A 19,150-nucleotide genomic window follows, 5' to 3' on the forward strand; every position below is an offset into this window, starting at 1 on the left:
CCTCAAGCCTGAGTTTCCTCATCTGTACAATGGGAATATAATGTTTATTTATCAGGATTGTATGTAAGGAACAAACCAAATTATAAATGTAGGAAAAAACATAGCAGAGTCCAGCACACCATTATGATATCATCTCATATTCCAGCCCCCAATATCAGTCCTTCATCCTCAACCACCCCCACCAGTGCTCAAACCCTAGTTCCTAATCATTTCCCCTCCTAGGAGTCCAAATGCAGGTTCTGCTACTGTTCCTGCCCACCTCTGCCCTGGGAGCATGGTGGGGCCCAGGCAAACACTGCTTCACACACACACACACACACACACACACACACACCAATGGGCTAGATCAAGCCCTCCTGGCACAGAATACAAACAAGCAACCCCCAAAGCAGAGTACAAAAACCAGAAGTGGTGCATACTTATGGACATTTTCATCTGGGCTCACATGAAGTTTAAATATTTTTATTTTTCAGTTACAGATTTTAGGTCAGAAGATTTCACATGCAATGGCTTCTATTGAAGTCTATGAGGAAATTGGGAGATGTGGCGAGCATTGAGCCATATTCCACACACACACACACACACACACACACACACACACACACCCAGTGGCCCCTGGAGCAGAAGAGCCAGCTGTCTTTACATTTAGATGGGACCCTGTGCCCGGTTCCCAGTGCTGGCGTTTCTCCCTGCCACCGAAGCCTAGCGCCTGCAAATGTGTATCTGGACACTGGCTGGTGATTTTTATAGTAGAGTTAAGAGAAAAGCAAAAACATTTCTCATAACTCTTTTCTATCAATACTGGGAAACAAAAGACAGACCGAGAGAGGGCCTCGTGTTTCAAGAAATATAGTAGACCTCATATCTCTTTGTGGAAGCCAAGACCATTCCTATATCGCCCAGCGTGCAGTACCAATATATATTACCCTCAGGCCGCTGTAGGCGTTTTAGTTTGCGACTCTGCCCTCTCTTCTCATCCCCCTCCCAACCCAGCATAGGGCCTCTTTTTCTGACCACTCGAGCCCCGTGCACACGGTGCGCGTTTCTTTTTCCTTTCAAGGCAACACTCTTGTTTATTTTAACTCGAATAGGGAAGGGGGTGGGGAACCGGAGACTCCAGCAGCGGTCATTACTGGAAGGCTTCAGGAGACAACGTGACTTGCCCAAGGTCAAAGAGCTAGAAGGCGGAAGCGCCTAAGCCCTACCCCAGGTCTCTCTAGCTCCCAAAGCCCAACTGGTTTCCTTACGCCCACGTCTCCAGCGCTGTGCGCGCTCAGGGCGCAAACCCCGCGCGCCCGGTCAGATATGCTGCGCCCTGTTGTTTTTCTTAGGCGAACGGCGCCGTGGGTTATAGAAACCTTGGGTAACGCTGATGTCCACCAGCCTATGTGCTTGGGACTGCGGGTGGCCCCCGACTCTGGCCAGCCAGAGCACCTCTGCGGGCTGGCCGGGAATCCGGGCGCTCTCCCGCAGTCCCCTATCCAAGCCGCGGGCTGGTGGCATGCCGCGGCGCGCTGGGAGGCGGCTGAGGGGCGGGAATGGTGTGATGGAGGAAGAGGACTGCAGTGGAATCTGCCCCGGGCACCCCTGCACCCGGCCGCTCTCTGCAGGCTGGGGCTACTTCTCCGTGTCGCCGCAGTCTCGGGCCCCTCCCGAGCCACCTGTGCGCAGGCTGGCGGGCCCGGGAGAGGCCGGATCCGAGAACCAATCCATTCCGGGTTTCAGACTCCTGTCCTTGTCTCTGGAGATCGCGAGGGGCGGTGGGAGGCCTTCCCGCCCACCACCTCCACCCGTCCCCGGGAGAGCCTAGGGCACCGCCTGGAGGGACCCCGGGCACCGGCGGTGGCCCGTGCGCACGGCGCCAGGCGGCCCGGCCCCTCCTTTCTTCCCCCGCCCCGCCCTGCCGCCGCCCGCTCCGCGATTCCACTCCGGGTTTTGAGGCGCGCGCCGGCCCGCGCCCGGGCTGCGGGCTCCGCACGGCGGCGGGCTGGGTGCGCGGCGAGGCTGTCGCTGCGCTCCGCCCTGGCTGCATTGCTGCGCTCCGGGTGCCCAGGGGAGCCACGCGCCGCGTGCGCCCCGTAACCGGCCGCCCGTGGGAGCGCCGTCCGCTGGCATGGGCCCCGAGGGCGCCCCGGGCAGGGGCTCTGGGCTGAGGCGCTGAAAGTCGCCCTCCCGCCCGCGGGGCCCCGCGCCCGGCTTGCCCGCCAGCGGCCATGGCCGTCCGGCCCGGCCTGTGGCCAGCGCTCCTGGGCATAGTCCTCGCCGCCTGGCTCCGCGGTTCCGGTGAGTCACATGCAAGCTCGGGGTGGTTTGCGGGGGACAGGGTGCTCGAACGCTCTCCGCTCTGGAATTGGGGAGGGGGGCTGTCCCTGACCCGCATTGCCAGATCCAGTTGGGAGCCCCCCCGAGGCCAAACTTTGCGAGGCGGGACGCGGGGGCCGCCTCTTATTGTTGCGCAGCTTCCCCGCGCGCTTCCCCGGAAGCCTGGGTTCTGCCAAGTCCGGGAGCAGCTGTCGGCGCGCGGGGCTGGCGAGTGTAGACGCCCCACGCCTCAGGGCGAGGGAAGTTTGCTGGGTGCCGGCCCCAGAGCAGGGTCAGGGGTTTGAATCAACGCCCCGGGGGGAGCCTGACTTTGAGGGTCCAGATTAGAGGGCTTTGACCACCTCCCGGTCCCCAGGAAATCGAGAAGGGCGGTTAAGATACCTCTTCCTGGTAGCATCTGCCTCAAACAGCTACTCACAGTTCCTAGCTTGGGCACCTGGTCTCTGCCCACGTCCAGAACACAGTGTCCTCCTCTGTCCCCGCCACACGCGCTCGCACACGTACACACTCAGGCGTGGAGGCGCATACCCGAGCCCCCAGCCTTTGCAGCCTGCACAGAGCACTGCGGGTCCCCCGCTGGGGCTGGGGCTCCTGGACCCCCTGGTTTGTGGGGGCCACAGATGTGTATGGTGGGTTCACTGCCGCCTCCCCTTCTCCCGTTTACTACACAGCCCTTCCTCCTCCCTTTATGTCCCATTGGCCACCCTAACCTGCTTGGTAACTCAGCCCTCAACCCACCTCCTTTGGGGGGGCGGGTCCCCTGCATCCTTTGTCTGCTCTCCCTGAGCTTCCATTCAGGCTGAGCTGTTGTGTCCTCCTGATCTCTGGCCCCCAGACATGCACTTAGCAGAGCTGAACTTATTTATGAGAGGGGGGTGGGGGGGTCATATATGTGATCAAGAGGCCATGGGGCTTGCCCTACCAATTCTTGATTCTTGGTGCCCCAGGAACCTGTGAGGTGCCCCCTCTGCTTGGCCAGGCCATTTTTAATCCCAGGAGTGTCAGGAGGGAGCGTTGGGGTTCCTGAGATTCAAAGCCAGACTGATCGAAGATCATCAATGCGTGATTGCTCAGAGACCAGTCAGATGATTGAGGCTGATAGCTGTTTCCTTAAAGGGACTCTGTGTAGCACATCCTGCACCCACCGCTGGCTGGCCATCCTCCTATACTGCCCCTCAGTCCTCCACATCCCATCCACTCTATATCCCTTCTCCATCATCCCATCACCCCCCCCCCCCCCCCCAGTCCTCACTTTAACAAACCCTGCTGCCCCATGACCTCCCCTTCTAAACCTGACCTAGCTGGGCGGCTGCACTGCCTCTGCGTGTGTGTTCATATTGTACACATGTGCATGTGAGGAGTATGTGTGCCACCCTCAGGGGGCAGCTGCACCACTAACCATCATAAGCTGCAAGGGAAGGTGTTGCCAGATAACGAGTAGGTGCCCAGGGGAAGGTTTACGAGTCGGACGTGCGAGGGGGCTGTGTGGTGGGTCATATCTGCATATTGCCCATGCAAGCATGTGTGAGGGCTGTGAGTTGGCATGTGTGTCCTAGTGATGTCAGGGCCTGGCAGTGTATGCAACACTGGTATGTGTGTAGCCTGCCTCAGATGTGTGATAGTTGTGAGCAGTTGTACAGGTGAGCATATATAGGTAAGGGGGTGATGGTGCTGGTAAAACAGAGAACCATAACCTTGGGGGTTGAGGGAAGGTGCCACATGGATTCTTGGGAGGCTGCAGAATTGGGGGACTACATCCCGGCTGGTGGGGCACCTGTTGAGGCCTGGCCCACGGTTGTCCAGGGAGCTGGCTGGTGGGCCCCTGTGCCATAGGACTGTCCTGGAGCAGGGCCTCCGGGCATCGACTCACAGGCCTGTGGGAGGAGCTGCTGAAGGGCACAGAGGGCGCCTCCTTCTCGTCTGGGCCCCTTACTATTGTCCTACTATTGTGCTCCACAAGCTCCAGTCAATTGTACCCAGACAGGCTGGCCCTACAATGACCCTTGCTCCTCCTGCACCACCCATCAACTCCCCAGCAACATTGGGGGGAGGGGGATATATGGATGGATGTGTGTGAGTGGCCAGCAGGGGGCGCCGGGGGGCCAGCACAATGGCAGCTTCCTGCTCCCCAGGCTAAGCGTCCACCTTGGGTCACACAAAAGCCTTCCCTTCAGCACACTCACCCAGTAGGCCCTTCTCTGTGCCTTTGAGCACAGGGACCCATCTGTCTCACCGGGTTCCCCATTCATAGCCAGTCACACAGCTGGCCCCTGCTTCCCTGCCCCTGTGGGCCATACACACCTGTAGGCTTCTCTTCACACAGATCTCTGCAGTCTTGGGGAAGGGGTGCCATGGGGACTTGACCCCAATAATTTGTCTTGGTGGCCTGACCACAGTGGCTCAATGGTTGAGCGTTGACCTATGAACCAGGAGGTCATGGTTCAATTCCCAGTCAGGGCACATGCCTGAGTTGCAGGCTCGATCCCCAATTGTGCAGGAAGCAGCTGATAAATGATTCTCTCTTATCACTGATGTTTCTATCTCTCTCTCCCTCTCCCTTCCTCTCTGAAATCAATAAAGATATATATATTTTCAAATAATTTGTCCTGGTGGCCTCTTCCTCGGGGTCCACCCCCATTTTCCGGGCTGGTCCTAGACTCCTCTGTCCACCTCTCACCCCCCTGACTAGAGCAGTTGGTTGGGGGGGGGGGGGGTGTCTTAATTATTTAGGGCTAAAAAATACACTGCTCTCACTCACTCTGCCTTGGGGATGGGTGGGCTAGGCTTTGGAGTCCCCGAGATATCCCAGAAGAGGTGTGGTCTCCTGACTCCCTTTGCCTGTGTTGGGAGGGACTTCCCTTAGGAGCCCAGGGATCGGCATTGGTTCAGGTAACAACCCCCAACCAAGAGGCACTGGCCTGGTTCCTAGGAGCAGCCAACTTTGGCCTCAGGCAAGAGCCAGGCCCCCCCCCCCCCCCCCCCGCCACACACACACACACACACACACACACACACACACAAACTCCTAGGGCCCCTTCCTCCTGCCTGGTGCTGCTCTGGGCCACAGATCCGCAGACTCAAATCATTCAATCTATAAGATGGGGGACCCCTTCTCCAGGCGAAGGCCCCAGTGCTGGGCTGCGGCCTGGGAACACATGTCCACACACATACAAGCTTGGGCCTGCTCATTCCTGGCCAAACATCTCCCGCTGCCCCTCCCTCCATGGGCCTGTCTCCCCCTCTCCCTATTCCCCAAGCCCGGGGCTGAAACCTTAGAGTCTCCCTCGGCTCTCCCTTCTCCTTCACGCTTCATTTCTAATTTGTCACCGAGTCCTCCAGCTCAGTCCTACTTGTGACATTGCTTGTGTCCCTCTCCTCCTTTGTCACTCCCCCCAAGCTCCTTCCTTCCTCACCCCCCTTACCTAGACCAATGCCATAGCCATCCCAACTCACCCCCCTCCTGAGCCTCCTCCAATTAGACTAATGCTCCTGGTGCCCAGGCTGGAACCTGTGCCTCCCCAGTGCCCGCCTCCAGTACCAAGCCAGGCGCCCTCGGGGAAGCTCCACTGGGCTGATCCATTGGGAGGGAGGTGTCCTCTCTGGCTCTGCTGCTGGTGGGCTCCTCCAGACAAGCTCCAGCTTCTCCACTGTAGCTCCCTTGCCTTATAGAACCTTGTACCCTCGACCCTGCCAGCCACACCCCTCACCCTCACCCTCAGCATCCTCAGCTCTATCTGTACTGTATGCTTATCTCAGCCCCAGCTTTAATCCAGCCCCCTCCAAAGGCCTCCTCAACTCCTCCCAGGGCCCATGCAGGGGCCAGGGCATGGTGAGGAGCTCTGAGTGGGCTACAGGACAGAGGTACTAGTTCCTCGGCCCTGGGGAAGCACACCGCCTGGGGCAGCTGCCAGAAGCCTCTGGCCTGAGCCACCTTGTTCACTCTGGTGCCTCCCACAAGTATTGCTACTGTCTATGGCACTAGGACGCTGCTCTCAGCCCCCAACATGCTCCCAGTCATGACTAGTCACGTGCTTCTTGTTTCTCTTTATTTCCTCTGCTTGAGTTTGGGTTTTCTGGCTAGGCAGGGAGGGCTGCTGCCACTGGGGAGAAGTTTGCTTTGCCCTCCCTCAGCAGCCCTCCCTGTCCCTGTCCCCGAACACAGACTGCCCTGCTCCAGAGTGACTGGAAACGGCACCTGTCCAGGGCAGGGATAAGCAAGGTGAGACCCCACCATGGAGTGGCTATGCTCCGGCCCCTCTCATGAGTGTCCGTGTTTGTGGGTCCTACACACAGGTTGTGTGTCTGTGTCTGTTGACTAGGAACCTCCCTGCTCATCCCACCCCTCCGGGCGTAGACATCCCAGATGGGTGTCTTCCTGAGGGAAGTATGTCATTCTGGGTCCCAGAGCTGCACACTCAACCCTCTGAAAGGCAAAGCTGAGGGGCACTGAGCAATGGGCTTACTCATCCTGCAGGGACACTCCGTTCCACCCCCGTCCTCAGGGCTGGAGTTGACAACAAGACTTGGGCTGCTCTGAAGCACTCACTTGGGGCTCCTGGTTTAGGCTGAGCCCCAGGAGAGCCTGGTCCCTATCCCCAACCATCCTTCCCACCAGATGAGTGCTCCGCTTCCTGTGACCAATGGTACCAGCCCACCCCTTTGTTCTTGTCGGCTCCCCTGGGAGAGGCACTGGAGGCTCCTCCTGCCTTTTGGGGAGCCCCAGGCCTTCTTCATATCAGGTGGAGTAGGAAGGGCAAGGGTTTGGGAGGCAGATGGGCCCAGGTTTCAGTCTAAGCCACCTGACAAGTAACGGATACTCCCCAGCTGTTTCAGATCTGTTGAATGGGGTCACATCTGCTTCGTGGGGTTACAGTAATAAGCTGATGGGCAACATACAGAGAGCACCCCAGGGTGGGCCCTGACTTGGAGCAAGCACCTGTGGCTTATTGTCTCCTTCCTCCATTTTCCTGGCATTTGAAGGGGCACAACTTAAGACTGGTGGGATCTGAAGCCGTGTCAGGGCCCAAGCTCAGAGATAGGAGAGAAGGTCCCTCTTGTAAGCTGCTTCACTTCTTACTGCTCCAGCCCCAGGCAGGAGCCCTAGGCTGGAGTCATTGCCTCTACTATCCCCACCCCCAACCCCCATCTGCACACTCACCAACCCCTGCAGGGACTCAGGCCTGATTCAGACACAAAACCGTCCAATGTGTACAGAGCTTTGTTAGGGGGCTCTGTGAAGATGATGATTTGGGCTCAGCTTGTCCTGGAACTGTGTGCTGGTGATCATCTTTGACACACAGAACGTGGCAGCAAAGCAAGGGTGGGAGCCCTGGATTAAACTCAGTTCTAGTCTTGGCTCTGCCATTTTATTGCTTCGTGATTTTGGATAAATCACTTGACCTCTCTGGGCTGTTTGCTTTGTATACTAAAAGATTGGACTTGATGACTCTATTGGGGCAGAGGCTGGTGCCCAGGGAGGTTGCTTTGGGAGTCTGGGGTAGGGTGGACTGTGCACTCAACAGCAGGTTCCCCCAGGAACTGCTCACACCTGCCCAGCACCTGCTAAAGCCACCAACCACCTAGGAGTGGTTGGTGCATTCCCTTGGAGCCAGGTGTCTGCTAGGTGGCTGTGAGGTAGAAGCAGGAATTTTGAGTCCCTGCATCCAAGCCAGGAAGCAGGGTCCTGCTTTAGCTGATGAACACCTCCAGTGGCAAAAAACGGCCCTGCGTAGGGCCCCCAGTGCCTGAGGCCCACCCCCTTCCCGGGCACTAATGTCAGATTGTAGCAAGCAGCCTTTGGCCTCCAGAGACAGAACCCCGGGCATGTGGAGGAGGTGGTGGCTGAGTTGGCAGGGTCTAAGGTCTTAGTCTGGACCAAGGCTGGGACCAGGGTGAGGTGAGCGAGGTGCCTCGGGTGCAGACTCTAAGTCATGCAAGTGCAAGGCCAGCGCCTAAGAGTAAGTGCCCTTAGCACCCGCTATGCCTCACCCTGGTCCTGGCTATGGATCCACCCTCCTTATACTTCTTCAGTTTCCCTGCCACTCACCTGGAGTCATTAAAAGCTGGTTGTGCAGATTAGACAGCCTGATGCATGTCAATCCTAGCATACAGTAGGAACTCAATAAATACTTGCAATTGATGGTGATGGATACAGCAGAAGGCACTGTCTGTCCCTTCCTTGGAGACGTGGGATAGTCCTTGGGGTCCTCTTTGTGGGAGAGGGTGCGGCTAGAGGTTCAGGAGAGAGGACAGAGGCCTGAGGGGAGGCCTCCATTTTGGGATGAGAACAGGCCTGGTGTCTTTTCTCTGCCCCTTTGACATCCAGGGGTGGGGCATGTAGAAGCCTGAAGTGTACCCCCAAGGGTGGTTGTTGGCTGGCCCATCCCAATCCTGTTTGAAATGGGGAAAAGGGGAGGCTGTAGAGTAAGGAAAGGCCTAAGGGGCAGCTGCCCATCCCTAGAGTAGGTCACAAAGGAACAAGTTTTAGCTCCCATTTACATGGTGGAGGGGGCCCTGGGATCCCTGCCTAGGAGTGGGGCCATGGTGAGATCGTGGGGTGCCAGCATCCTGATGGGTGAGTCCCCCAGACCAGCCCCTCCCCAGGCCTGGATGTCAGAGCTGTGTCTGTCTGGAAGGCTCAGGGTCACCTTGAGCTCCAAGCAAATATGTGGCTGGGATTTGGGGAGGGCAAGTCAGTCTGGACTGAGCCTGAAGGACGGCTGCAGGGTCTGGGGAGGGCTCTGGGCGCTGGGTCCCACCTGTGCCCCACACCTCTCCAGCCAGGGTGGCAGGTGAGATTCCTGGCTTCCCACCCCAGCATGGCCAGCTGGCAGCCTGCAGGAAGGTACACCCCGAATTAGACCCTACCCCTCCTCACGGAGGCAGAGATCAAATGAAATTGAGGGGCTGCTCGTTTTTCCCATGTCTGCATCTTTCCAGTCCCCCTTGCAACGCGCCCCCCGCCCCCAATCCAAAAAATAGGGGTGGTGCCTTTTTTTGGAGTGCTAACTTAGCGCCCGTGCTTGCGCAAAGCCAACCCCCTCCCTAACACACCCTCACCCCGCTGTCCTTGTACTGGGCGGGCGGGGTCCCGGAGGCCTCCGGCCAGGTGGATTGCGGACGCGGGAGCCGCGGTGGGGCGGCCGCGCCTGAGCCGATGGGAGCCGGAGTCGGGGTGGGACCTGCGCGTCCTGCCCGCAGCCCCCGCCTCAGGAAAGCGCGGTGCACTCGGCCGGGGTGCAGAGAAGGGGCGGGTCCCTCCGCCCGCCAGCCCGCCCGGGGCCGCCCGCCGGATTAGCGGCTCTTTGTTCGGGGCCTGTTAACAAGTTCCTGGCTGAGCGCTCGGCTGCTGCCCGGGGAGCCGGCGTCCAGCCTCCAGGCACCCGGCTGCCGGCTCTGCCGTTCCCGGTTCCCGCGCCAGCCCCCGCCCCGCCCCCCTCCGCCTTCCCGGGCCCCCCTGGCAGCCCGGGGCGTGTAGGGCTTGCAGAACCCCTACTGACCTCGCCACGGAAGGAGAGAGCGCCCCATCCTCTGAGCACCTCCTCCTGTATGCCAGAGGCTTCTAGTGCACCGAAATGAGGGCGGGCAAACTCCTGGCCATCCTGGGTTCCAAAGCGCATTCTCCTGCTGAGAGGAGAGCAGCCTGGGGCTGGAAGAGCTGAAGCCTTCCCTGGCTGTCACCTTTTTTAAAAAATTATTATTATTCCTGATTATCCTGGTGGTAATCTTGGCGGGCTAGGTGAGGTTAGTCCCATTTATCAGATGAGGTCACGGAGGCTCAGAAGTGGCAGAGCTTGGTACTGCTTGGCCTGAGCCCTCTCCTAGATTCTGGGGCTAATCCCCTTATCTCCGAGCCTGTTTCCCCCTCTACATCCTGCCTTCTGAACCCCCACCCCCTCATTTCCTAAACCCGGCCAAGGTTGTTGTCCAGATCACAGGAATTGTTATTACAAAACCCCTGGGGGTTATTTTTCTGACTTGCTTAAGGCCACTGGTCACGTTCAAAGCCACTTTCTTATAAGGAGGGGGAATCCTTCCCCACAAGCTCTCCCAGATGGCTCTTGGCTGTTTCTTCGGGGGCCACCCAGAATGGCTTCCCCCTTTTTATTTGTTTAAGGCAGAGCTCCTGCCTGGCACTCCAGACTCTCAGCTGTTCCTGGTGTAGAATGGTTCTGAGTCCCCCTCCCCCCATCTCTACCCCCACATCCTTGTTACCTGCCTCTGGATGTCAATCCCAGGCCCTCATCCCACTGGGACACAATGGTCCAACATGGACTACTAGGCTAGTATAGGACACTAAGAGTGTCTGTTGCAAGTATTGGAAATCCCAACTCAAATTAGCTTAAGGCAGAAAGAAGGCAGAAAGAGAGATTTGCTGGTGCATGTAACTGGAAAGCCATGGGTAACAACTGTGACTTCAGGCTGGTGCCATTCTCCAGCAGCAGCCCCTCTCCTCAGCGCCCCAAGGTGACTGCCAGGAGTTACCAGACAGAGCTACATCGTTGCAGGCCCAATCTGGGGCGCGTGGGGAGTGAGGAGACGGAGAGCATCGTTTCCCTCAGCCATCCAACAGATGTCCAGGTCTTTCCTCATTGGTCCAGCTCAAGCGCTGTGCCGTGGATGAGTCAGTCCGCACAGCCAGGGGTTATGGTTATGGCGTTGAGCCTGGGCCCACGCCACCGATGCCACTGCCGTTATTCAGGTGGTGTGCCGCCACTCACAGCTTCGTGTCCCCTGAATGGGGCTGGGCACATTGTCCTCGGATTTAACCAGTATGTCATCAATACATTTTGGCCAAGTATTTAATAGAAGTGTTAAGCTGCACACGGGACACAGCCTGAGGCTCCACGGTAAAGACCGGAGTCTGGATCCACACACGGGCTGTGCTAGAAAACAATGCTGGGCGCTCAACAGGTTTTGCATTCCCCTAAACGTGCTGTCATCTGGTTCATGCATCTCCATTTGCTGATCCTGAGATACGTTATCAGGTGCCTGGCTGAAGGCCAGACACACTGCTTCCAATCTGGCCACTATCTGCCAGAACAGCAGCCTGTAGGAAGGGAAGCGGGTCTGGTTAGCTGGGTCCGTGGGGGCCCCAGCATGACTTCCGGTGTCCCTGCCTCCTTGGGTCACCTGCCGCTGACAAAGAAGCCCCGCCAGAATCGTGCCTGTGGTTTGTATCGGGTCCCCAGGCTGTGGCTGTTCCAGTTGTGGGGTTTTATATCTTCTCAGCATTCAGTCCCAGTCCCGCCAGAATGCGGCTTAGTGGGTATTTGGGGGGCCCTTCATCTCAGCAGCAGGCACCATGCAAGACAAGTAAGTCATTTCCCCTGTCCTAGCTTCTTTTCTGCTTCAGAGCCCCCTTTTAAGCCTCTTTTTCCTTCTCTTAACAACCCAATTTCTCGCCAGTACTTTCCCCTTTTTGCTTAAATTTATGAGAATTGGTCTGTGTTGCTTGCACTCAATGAATCTAAATGATGCCTTCACCAAATCCAACTCTTTTTTGAAAACTAGACCGCAGCTCCCTCCTCTCCTGCTCCCGCCCCCTTTCTCAGGGTCAGCAGTGGGTTCTGCAGGCTCCCTGCCAGGACCTGGCGAGGGACCAGGACCAGGAGGCCTCACCTCCTTCAGGACAACCACTCGCCCGTGCTGACCTCGCCTTCTGGTCTTGTGTGCTTTCTTACTAGAGTTTGTCCTCACTCTCCACTTCCGTGTCCTCGGGTGCAAAATAGTGGCATGGTGGCCCACCCTTTCCCGGTCCCCTTCCTCCAAGCCCCCTCTGCTCCTACGTAGCTCTGGCATTTCCCACAAACCTCAACCTTCCTTGTTCGCTAGCCCCTGCCTCTCACTGGTGACTTTGTGCTTGGTTTCGGACCATCTGTCCACGGTGAGCATGTCTGGCCGGACTCTGAGCCTCCCTAGAAGTCTTGTCGCTGCCCTGGCATTTTTCTAGACTCCTTCTTCCTCCAGATCATTGGGGGTCACACAGCCAGAGGTTCAGCTTTGAGACCTACCGGTCCTCTCCAAGTCCCTTTCATAACCCTGGCTCCACTGGGGGCTTGTCTTTGGTGTGAGTTGCCTGAAGCCCACCTCCCATCGGTCAGAACACCCTTCTGAGGGGGACCAGCATTCCTTCCAGCCAGACATGCTAGTGAGTTTAACAGTGGCTCTCTGGGCGGGCTGGGGGGCCAATTTTCATGGTGTAAATTCTGCCGCCATGGCCTACTTTAGGTTACCAACGTCATGTCGACCTCTAGCCTAGTTCCAGAAATTTTAATGATAGGCTCTCCTGAGCCAGCTGCGCTGGTTCCAGCACATGGCTGTTCCCCGGCCATAGGAAGAGCGATACAGGCTCCTAAACTTCTATTGTACCTACGTGACTCACTGGCCTCCTAGGCTTGGAGGGGATGCGCCTCCAGGCACCAGGCCTTTTGCTGGGCTGAGGCATGGGGAGTCAGTCAGGGAACAAAGATTTGTGGCTGAGAGGCAGAGCTCTAGAGCTGATGGTGTAGGTTAGAATCCTAAAGTGGGAGACCTCAGGCAGGTGGTTTCTGCCCTCGGTGCCTCGGTTTCATCCAGAAAACATGGGGAAAGAAAGGCTCCTGCTTCGGAGGGTCTCAAGGATGAAATGGGTTATTCCATGCCAGGCCCCTATGACTGCTCCATGAATAGGAGTGGTCTCCATGCTGTAGTGGTCTCCATAGCAGCAGCTATGCTCACTTCTGTCCTCCCTCTGTGGCACACCCCTGGAGGGGGGAGAGAGGGAGGGAGGGAGGGAGGAAAGGAGGGAAGGAGAGACTGACTGCGTGGATGTGTCCGTGTGGGTGTTGGAGGGGTGCAGGGTACTTGGTTGACAGCACTGGCAGAGAGCATCAAAGGTCGGGCCTGAAGGTCTGGAATCTTGGGGAGTGCTCATTTTGGGGTGACGAGCTTTCATGAGAGGGCTTGAGAAGGAAGGCTGACTTGGTAAAGGATGACTCACCCAGAGTGACTTGTTTCCTGGAGCCAGGTGAGTCCCCAGGACTTGCAGGGGCTACAGTGACATTGAGGAGCCCACACAGGCCAGGCAAGGACAGCCTACGTGCTGGCCTGCAGGGTGGCCTGTGGCTTCAGGACTGGTCCCTGGCCAGCCTCCCTGGCCTCTAATCCCAGGTCGTGGGGACTCAGGGCCAGAGGAGGATGAGGACTCTGCCTGGGCCCGTGGCATGTGGTGAGATTGGGCCAGAAATTGAAGGGAAGGGGAGGAGCACACAGGCATTCCCTGGACAGCGTGTGTACAGGGAGCTGGGAGGCACAGCCCAGTCGGGGCAGATAGTGCCTGTGGGGGACCAGCCAGAGACAGGGCTGGCTAGGTCGCTGAGCTAGGGGGTGACAGGCAGTGAGCAGTGTTTAAGGAAGATTTATCTGGTGGTGCATGGAGGATAGATGGGAGCAGGGAGAGGCTGGAGGCAAGGAGACCAGCCAGGAGGCTGCGGCAGTCATCCAGGCGAGAAATGATGAGGGCTCCCTTTCCAGCAGGCGGGCAGCAGGGATGGGCTAGGAGAGATGGATGTGGGAGACTCTGGAAAGGAGGAGCCTCTGGATGTTGCATGTGGGGGACGGGGGATGAGGGCCGGGGGAGAGACAAACATGATTCAGAGATTTTGAGCCTTGGAAAGCGATGTCGGAAATAGAACATGATCGGGCACCTCAAGGGAAAAGCTGAAAGAGCAAGAGGGCTCCACAGGGGCGAGGGGGGCTCCAGGGGGAACTCCCCTGGCCAGGCCCTACCAGAGCATGTCCATCAGGCAGGCTCTTTGGCCATAAGCAACAGAAACCGGTTCTGGCCAGGTTAAGTCGAGGGAATGTAATGGTGGTGAGAGCTTGCAGATGCAACGGGTAATGGCGGGACCGATGTAAAGTCATGTCCTAGGAGAGAGGTCCTCACAGGTCAGGGTGGCAGGGGGCGGTCACCTGCCTTCAGGGCACCGAAGGCAGGAGGGACATGGATTTGCTATGTTCTGTGTAGCCCTAGAGGGCAGGGCCAGGGCCAGCGGATAAGACAGGAGGCTAAGGAAGACCTCCCTAGAAGCAGAGAGCCGTGGGAGGGAGCAGTGGGAGTCGGGGAGGAGGGGAGGCAGCTGTGAGGAAGGCTGAGGGGAAAGGCCACACAGCTGAGGCCTGGGGGATGCCTGGGCCCATGGGAGGCAGGAGGAGCCGCTTGAGGGCCAGTGCTCAGAGGCATAAAGCCAGCGCTAGAGAACTGGGGGAGCGGTGGGTGGGCCGGATATAAAGGCCACTCGGAATCTGTAGAGCTGGGATGGAAGGCTCTCAGAGCCAGAGGAGGCTGGGTCCCTGGAGCCTGCAGAGGAGGAGGAGCAGCAGACGTGTGAGTGCTTAGCGTGTGCAAAGCACTTGCACATAAGCTCCCTGTAGGTAGGCCTGGAGGGGGAGTGACTTTCTCACATCACATGGCAGCAGCCACCTTAGAGCCTGGTCCCAGCCCCAACCCCTCTGGGCATCCATCTGTGCGAGGGGCTGGGGTAGAAGGCCCTGGGCCCCATGAGCTTTTGAGGGGAATGGAGAGGATGGGCGGGGGGGCAGGGCTGGGTGAGATGGGGCACCTCAGTCCGTCAGTAAGCACTGGTGGAACCTCTGTTGTGTGCCGGGCCTGTGTTAGTCACTGCGGATACGCAACAAGGCGGGCACCATCCCCACCCTCAGGGAACTCATATTCTGGTGGGAGGAGATGACCATAAACAATTGTCAGAGTCAGAGGATGAGGACTGCTCTTCAGGAGTTGGAAGGCGAGCAGAGAAGGCCACGTGACCATGTGGCCACACGCGAACTAGATGCGGGCATGGTGGGCGGCAAGTTAGGCAAGATAGCCTGGATGGTCAGGCCTCTCAGAGGAGGTGGCATGTGAGTTGAAACCCAAGTGACTGGGAGGAACCACTGTGGGTACAGCTGCCTGGTTACTGAAGGGTCCATGTGGTCTGGGCACGGGGAGGTGTGGAGTTGGGTGAAGGGAAAGGATATGACTTATCGCTGTGCTCATTTATACAAATGCCCCCTCAGCTTCCAGAAAGGCACAAAGTTGCTGAGGCAGGTCTGGTACGGCCAGTGGGTGTGAGGAAGACGACTCGGAGGCGGGGTGCTGGGAGAGAGAGCTCAGGTCTGGGACGGCAGGACACAGCCCTGGACTGGGGGGGGCGAGGGGTCAGGAGGCCTGGTCCCAGCTCTGCTCTGTGTTCAGAATATAAGCAAGCCCCGGACCAGACACACTCTGACTCATCTGTGAAATGGGGGGAATGATCTAGCATGATTGAGTCCGAAATATCATGAAGCAGATCCCGAGGCCGGGGCAGGGGTGAGGCAGGGACGGGGGAGGGTGTGGGGAGAAGGCAGGGCGGGACATTTCTGCGCCATCCTGCAGCCTCTGCCTCTGTCCCCACCACCTCCCAGTATCAACCACTGGCCTGTAAAATGAGCTGATGTGCAATGGCGTCTCACCCTCCTCTCAAGCACTTGATGCATTAAGTTAAATTTGTATAACGTAAAATTAACCATCTTAAAGCCTACAATTTAGTAGCACTTAGTACATTCACAGTGTTGTGCAGCCATCACTTCTATCTAGTTCCAAAACACGTTCATCAGCCCCAAAGCAGCCACTCCCCATTCCCTCCTCTCCCCAGCCCCTGGCAAACGCCAGCCTGCTTTCTGTTGCTGTAGATATGCCTCTCCTGGGTCTTTCATGTAAATGGAATCAAACTGCATGTGGCTTTTGTGACTGTCTTCTCTCACTTAGCGTGGTGTTCGCACATCATGCTGCCCCGCAGGGTGGCGTGGGTCAGTACCGCATGCCTCTTCTTGGCTGAGTGATAGTCCGTTGTGTGGAGAGACCACGTCCGGTTTATCCATCCTCGTCCACGGGTGGTTGCCATTTTTTTTTTGGCTGTCGTGAATAATGCTGCTTCGAACATTCGCGTGCAAGTATTTGTTTAAACGCCTCCTTTCGGTTCTCTTGGGCACATGGAGTGGAATTGCTGGGGTCGTGTGGTAATTCTAGGTTTAATTTTTTGAGGAACCGCCAAACTGTTTTTCTTGGGAACTGCACCCTTTCATGTTCCCATCAGCAAAGCACAAGGTCCCCATTTCTCCACATGCTTATTTCTGATATTAAATTCTTGAGAACATTATTTTTATCCTCTCTTGGTGCTCATGCTTTATACGTGCTTGGGTCTGGGGGGTGGGAAGGCGGGGAGAGGAGCCTGCCACCAGGCCATCCAGTGTCCCCCCCCCCCCCCCCCCCCCCGCCTGGTATGGATCTCACTGTCCAGGATTGGCATCAAAGGGCAGGTTGGGGGACGGGGCCCCTGGGGCCATGAGAGCCTGCTAGCTCTCCCCGGCCCTCTAACCTCAGCAGTGGGTCAGGCTGGCTGTCAGGGGAGGGCAGGGCCTTGCCTCTCCTCTGGGACCCCTGCTCCCTTCCCCCTTCCCTCTTCCTCCCAATGCTCCCCGCCTGGAACTGCCCTCCCTGCCCCCCTGCTCCGTCTTGTGTGTGTGTCTCTCTCGTCACCAGGATAAATGTGGCTACAAACAATGCGGCGGGCCGGGTGCTAATTTGTCAGACGCAGTGCACGGCTGTGATTCCGAATACATTAACATTTTCACATGAAATCATTTCAATTTTTAGTGATTAAGAAGTATTTGTCTTAAAGCATCAGGGTGATTTACTGCAGGCCCGGAGGGCAAAGGGGGCAGGGAAGCCCCAAGTGTGATGTCATTCATGGGCACCAGCGCAAGCAGAGCTCACGCCAGTCACTCCCGTGTGCCCGCGGTGGGCTTCCTGGGTATGGGGCTGGAGGGGGCGAGGAGTGGGCAAGTCACAGGACCTGGGGGGAGGGGAGTGTATGGTCTGAGGGTCTCTAGAGGGCACTGGGCCCCAGATGCCTCAGCACCCCCCCCCCATCTTCTTCCCTCTCCTCCACATCACTCAAGCCTCACTCAGAGAGGCTCCCCCTGGCCCTCTAACCTCAAGTAGCAGCCTGATCTGTTTTAGCTTCTTCGTGGCACTTACCAACATTAGGAATGATCTTTATTGACTTATTTACATCTTTATTTTCTACACATCTCCCCTCTTCCCCAATTAGAACACAAGCTTCTTGAGGGACTGTGCCTGCTCACTGTTGTGTCCCCCATGGCTAGAACAATGCCTGGCACTAGAAGCTCACTCTTTGTTGGCTGGACAGACAGATGGATGGGTGGGTGGATGGATGGATGGATGGGTGGGTGGGTGGATGGGTGGGTGGGTGGGTGGATGGGTGGGTGGATGGAGGGGTGGGTGGGTGGGTGGAGGGATGGGTGGGTGGGTGGATGGATGGATGGGTGGATGGATGGATGGGTGGATGGATGGATGGGTGGATGGGTGGGTGGATGGATGGATGGATGGGTGGATGGATGGATGGGTGGATGGGTGGGTGGATGGAGGGATGAGTGAGTGGGTGGAGGGATGGGTGGGTGGGTGGGTGGATGGAGGGATGGGTGGATGGGTGGGTGGATGGAGGGATGGGTGAGTGGGTGGAGGGATGGGTGGGTGGGTGGGTGGGTGGGTGGGTGGGTGGATGGAGGGATGGGTGAGTGGGTGGAGGGATGGTTGGGTGGGTGGGTGGGAGGGTGGGTGGATGGAGGGATGGGTAGGTAAGTGGACAGATGATGGGGATGGAGGGAGGTAGATGATTGTTCAGGAGACACAGAAGACCCTCACCATACCATGTGTCCTATCATCTTTGAATCAAGCGCCTTCTGGGACTTGAGGAACCCCAGCCCTACCCAGGCAAGTGACCTCTGGTATGCCAGGCTTCCGGGCACCTGGGAGGTACGAGTTCATTCGCAGCAGGGCTGGTACTCACAAGCTTCCACCCCCTCACTCTTCCTCACCTCCCCCCAACCCCCACTCTTTAGAGCCTGTCTGTGCCTCCCTCTCTGGGCGGATGGGAGTCACTGAGGGTTCCCTAGGACTTTGGACAAACCAACTCCTCCAGGTCCCAACTGCTGCCAGCCTTCTTGGCCAGGAACCCCCTCCTCCTCTCCTGGGAGCCCCCAAGCAGGGTGGCCCTCTCCAGAGCAGCTCACAGGACAGCTCAGGTCTGGGCATAAAGGACATGCCTGCAGGGGGCACATGTGTGGCGTGTGCCTGCCTGTGTGCTGGTGAGACAGGATGTGCTCAGAGCTCTGCGGCATGACAGGTCCTGCAGGCCTCTCTCTGCCAGGGCCACACAGGGGCCCTTCTTCACCCGGAGGCCTCCCCAGCTTCTGTGGGCCTGCCCCCCTCCCACAGATCAGACCCCTCCCGCCACCAACCCCAGTGAAAGGAAAATAACTAGGCGCTTTTATTGTTCAGCAGAAGCAACATCAGAAAACAATTATTGTTTTAATTACCTGCTGTCACATACAAGACAGCAAGGCTGTAAAGTACGATAAAACCTTTCACGTTAATGGACTGCCAGCCCGGCCCAGGGAGCGCTTTACGGGACTGCAGCTGGCGAGTGTGGAGCCCCGGGGCCCCTTTCCCTGCTCCAGGGGCCAGGCACCCTTTGTGTCCACACTTCTACCCACACAGGGGCCCTTGCCTTCTTAGCCCAGAAGTGCTCAAGACGGCTTATACACAGGAGTGTCCTGGAGGCTCCACCCCCTGCAGGTAAACTTGGGTCGGCCCCTCTTTCTGCTTTTTGGAACACATGCCAGTGTTGGGGTTGGGGCTAGCCCATTGAGCCTGTCTTCCTAATTAGGCCCTCTCTCCACAACTCTGCTTTGCTGTGCCATCCAGCCACTCAGGGCCAAGGCCCTG

General features: G+C 57.7%; 1 protein-coding gene across 2 annotated transcripts in view; it reads left to right on the plus strand.

Moving 5' to 3' along the window:
- Positions 1-1,975: 1,975 nt before the first annotated feature.
- The window catches only part of UNC5A (unc-5 netrin receptor A), a 55,865-nt gene continuing 38,690 nt past the window's right edge, over positions 1,976-19,150 (plus strand). For both annotated transcript variants that reach the window (XM_084886574.1, XM_084886575.1), the window contains exon 1: positions 1,976-2,283. In XM_084886574.1, coding sequence (XP_084742700.1) covers positions 2,214-2,283 — 70 coding nt within the window. In that variant the 5' untranslated portion in view covers positions 1,976-2,213. The remainder of the gene's footprint in view (positions 2,284-19,150) is intronic.

This window comes from Pipistrellus hanaki (assembly GCF_964339955.1).
Source record: "Pipistrellus hanaki genome assembly, chromosome: 5".
Classification (NCBI taxonomy): Eukaryota; Metazoa; Chordata; class Mammalia; order Chiroptera; family Vespertilionidae; genus Pipistrellus; species Pipistrellus hanaki.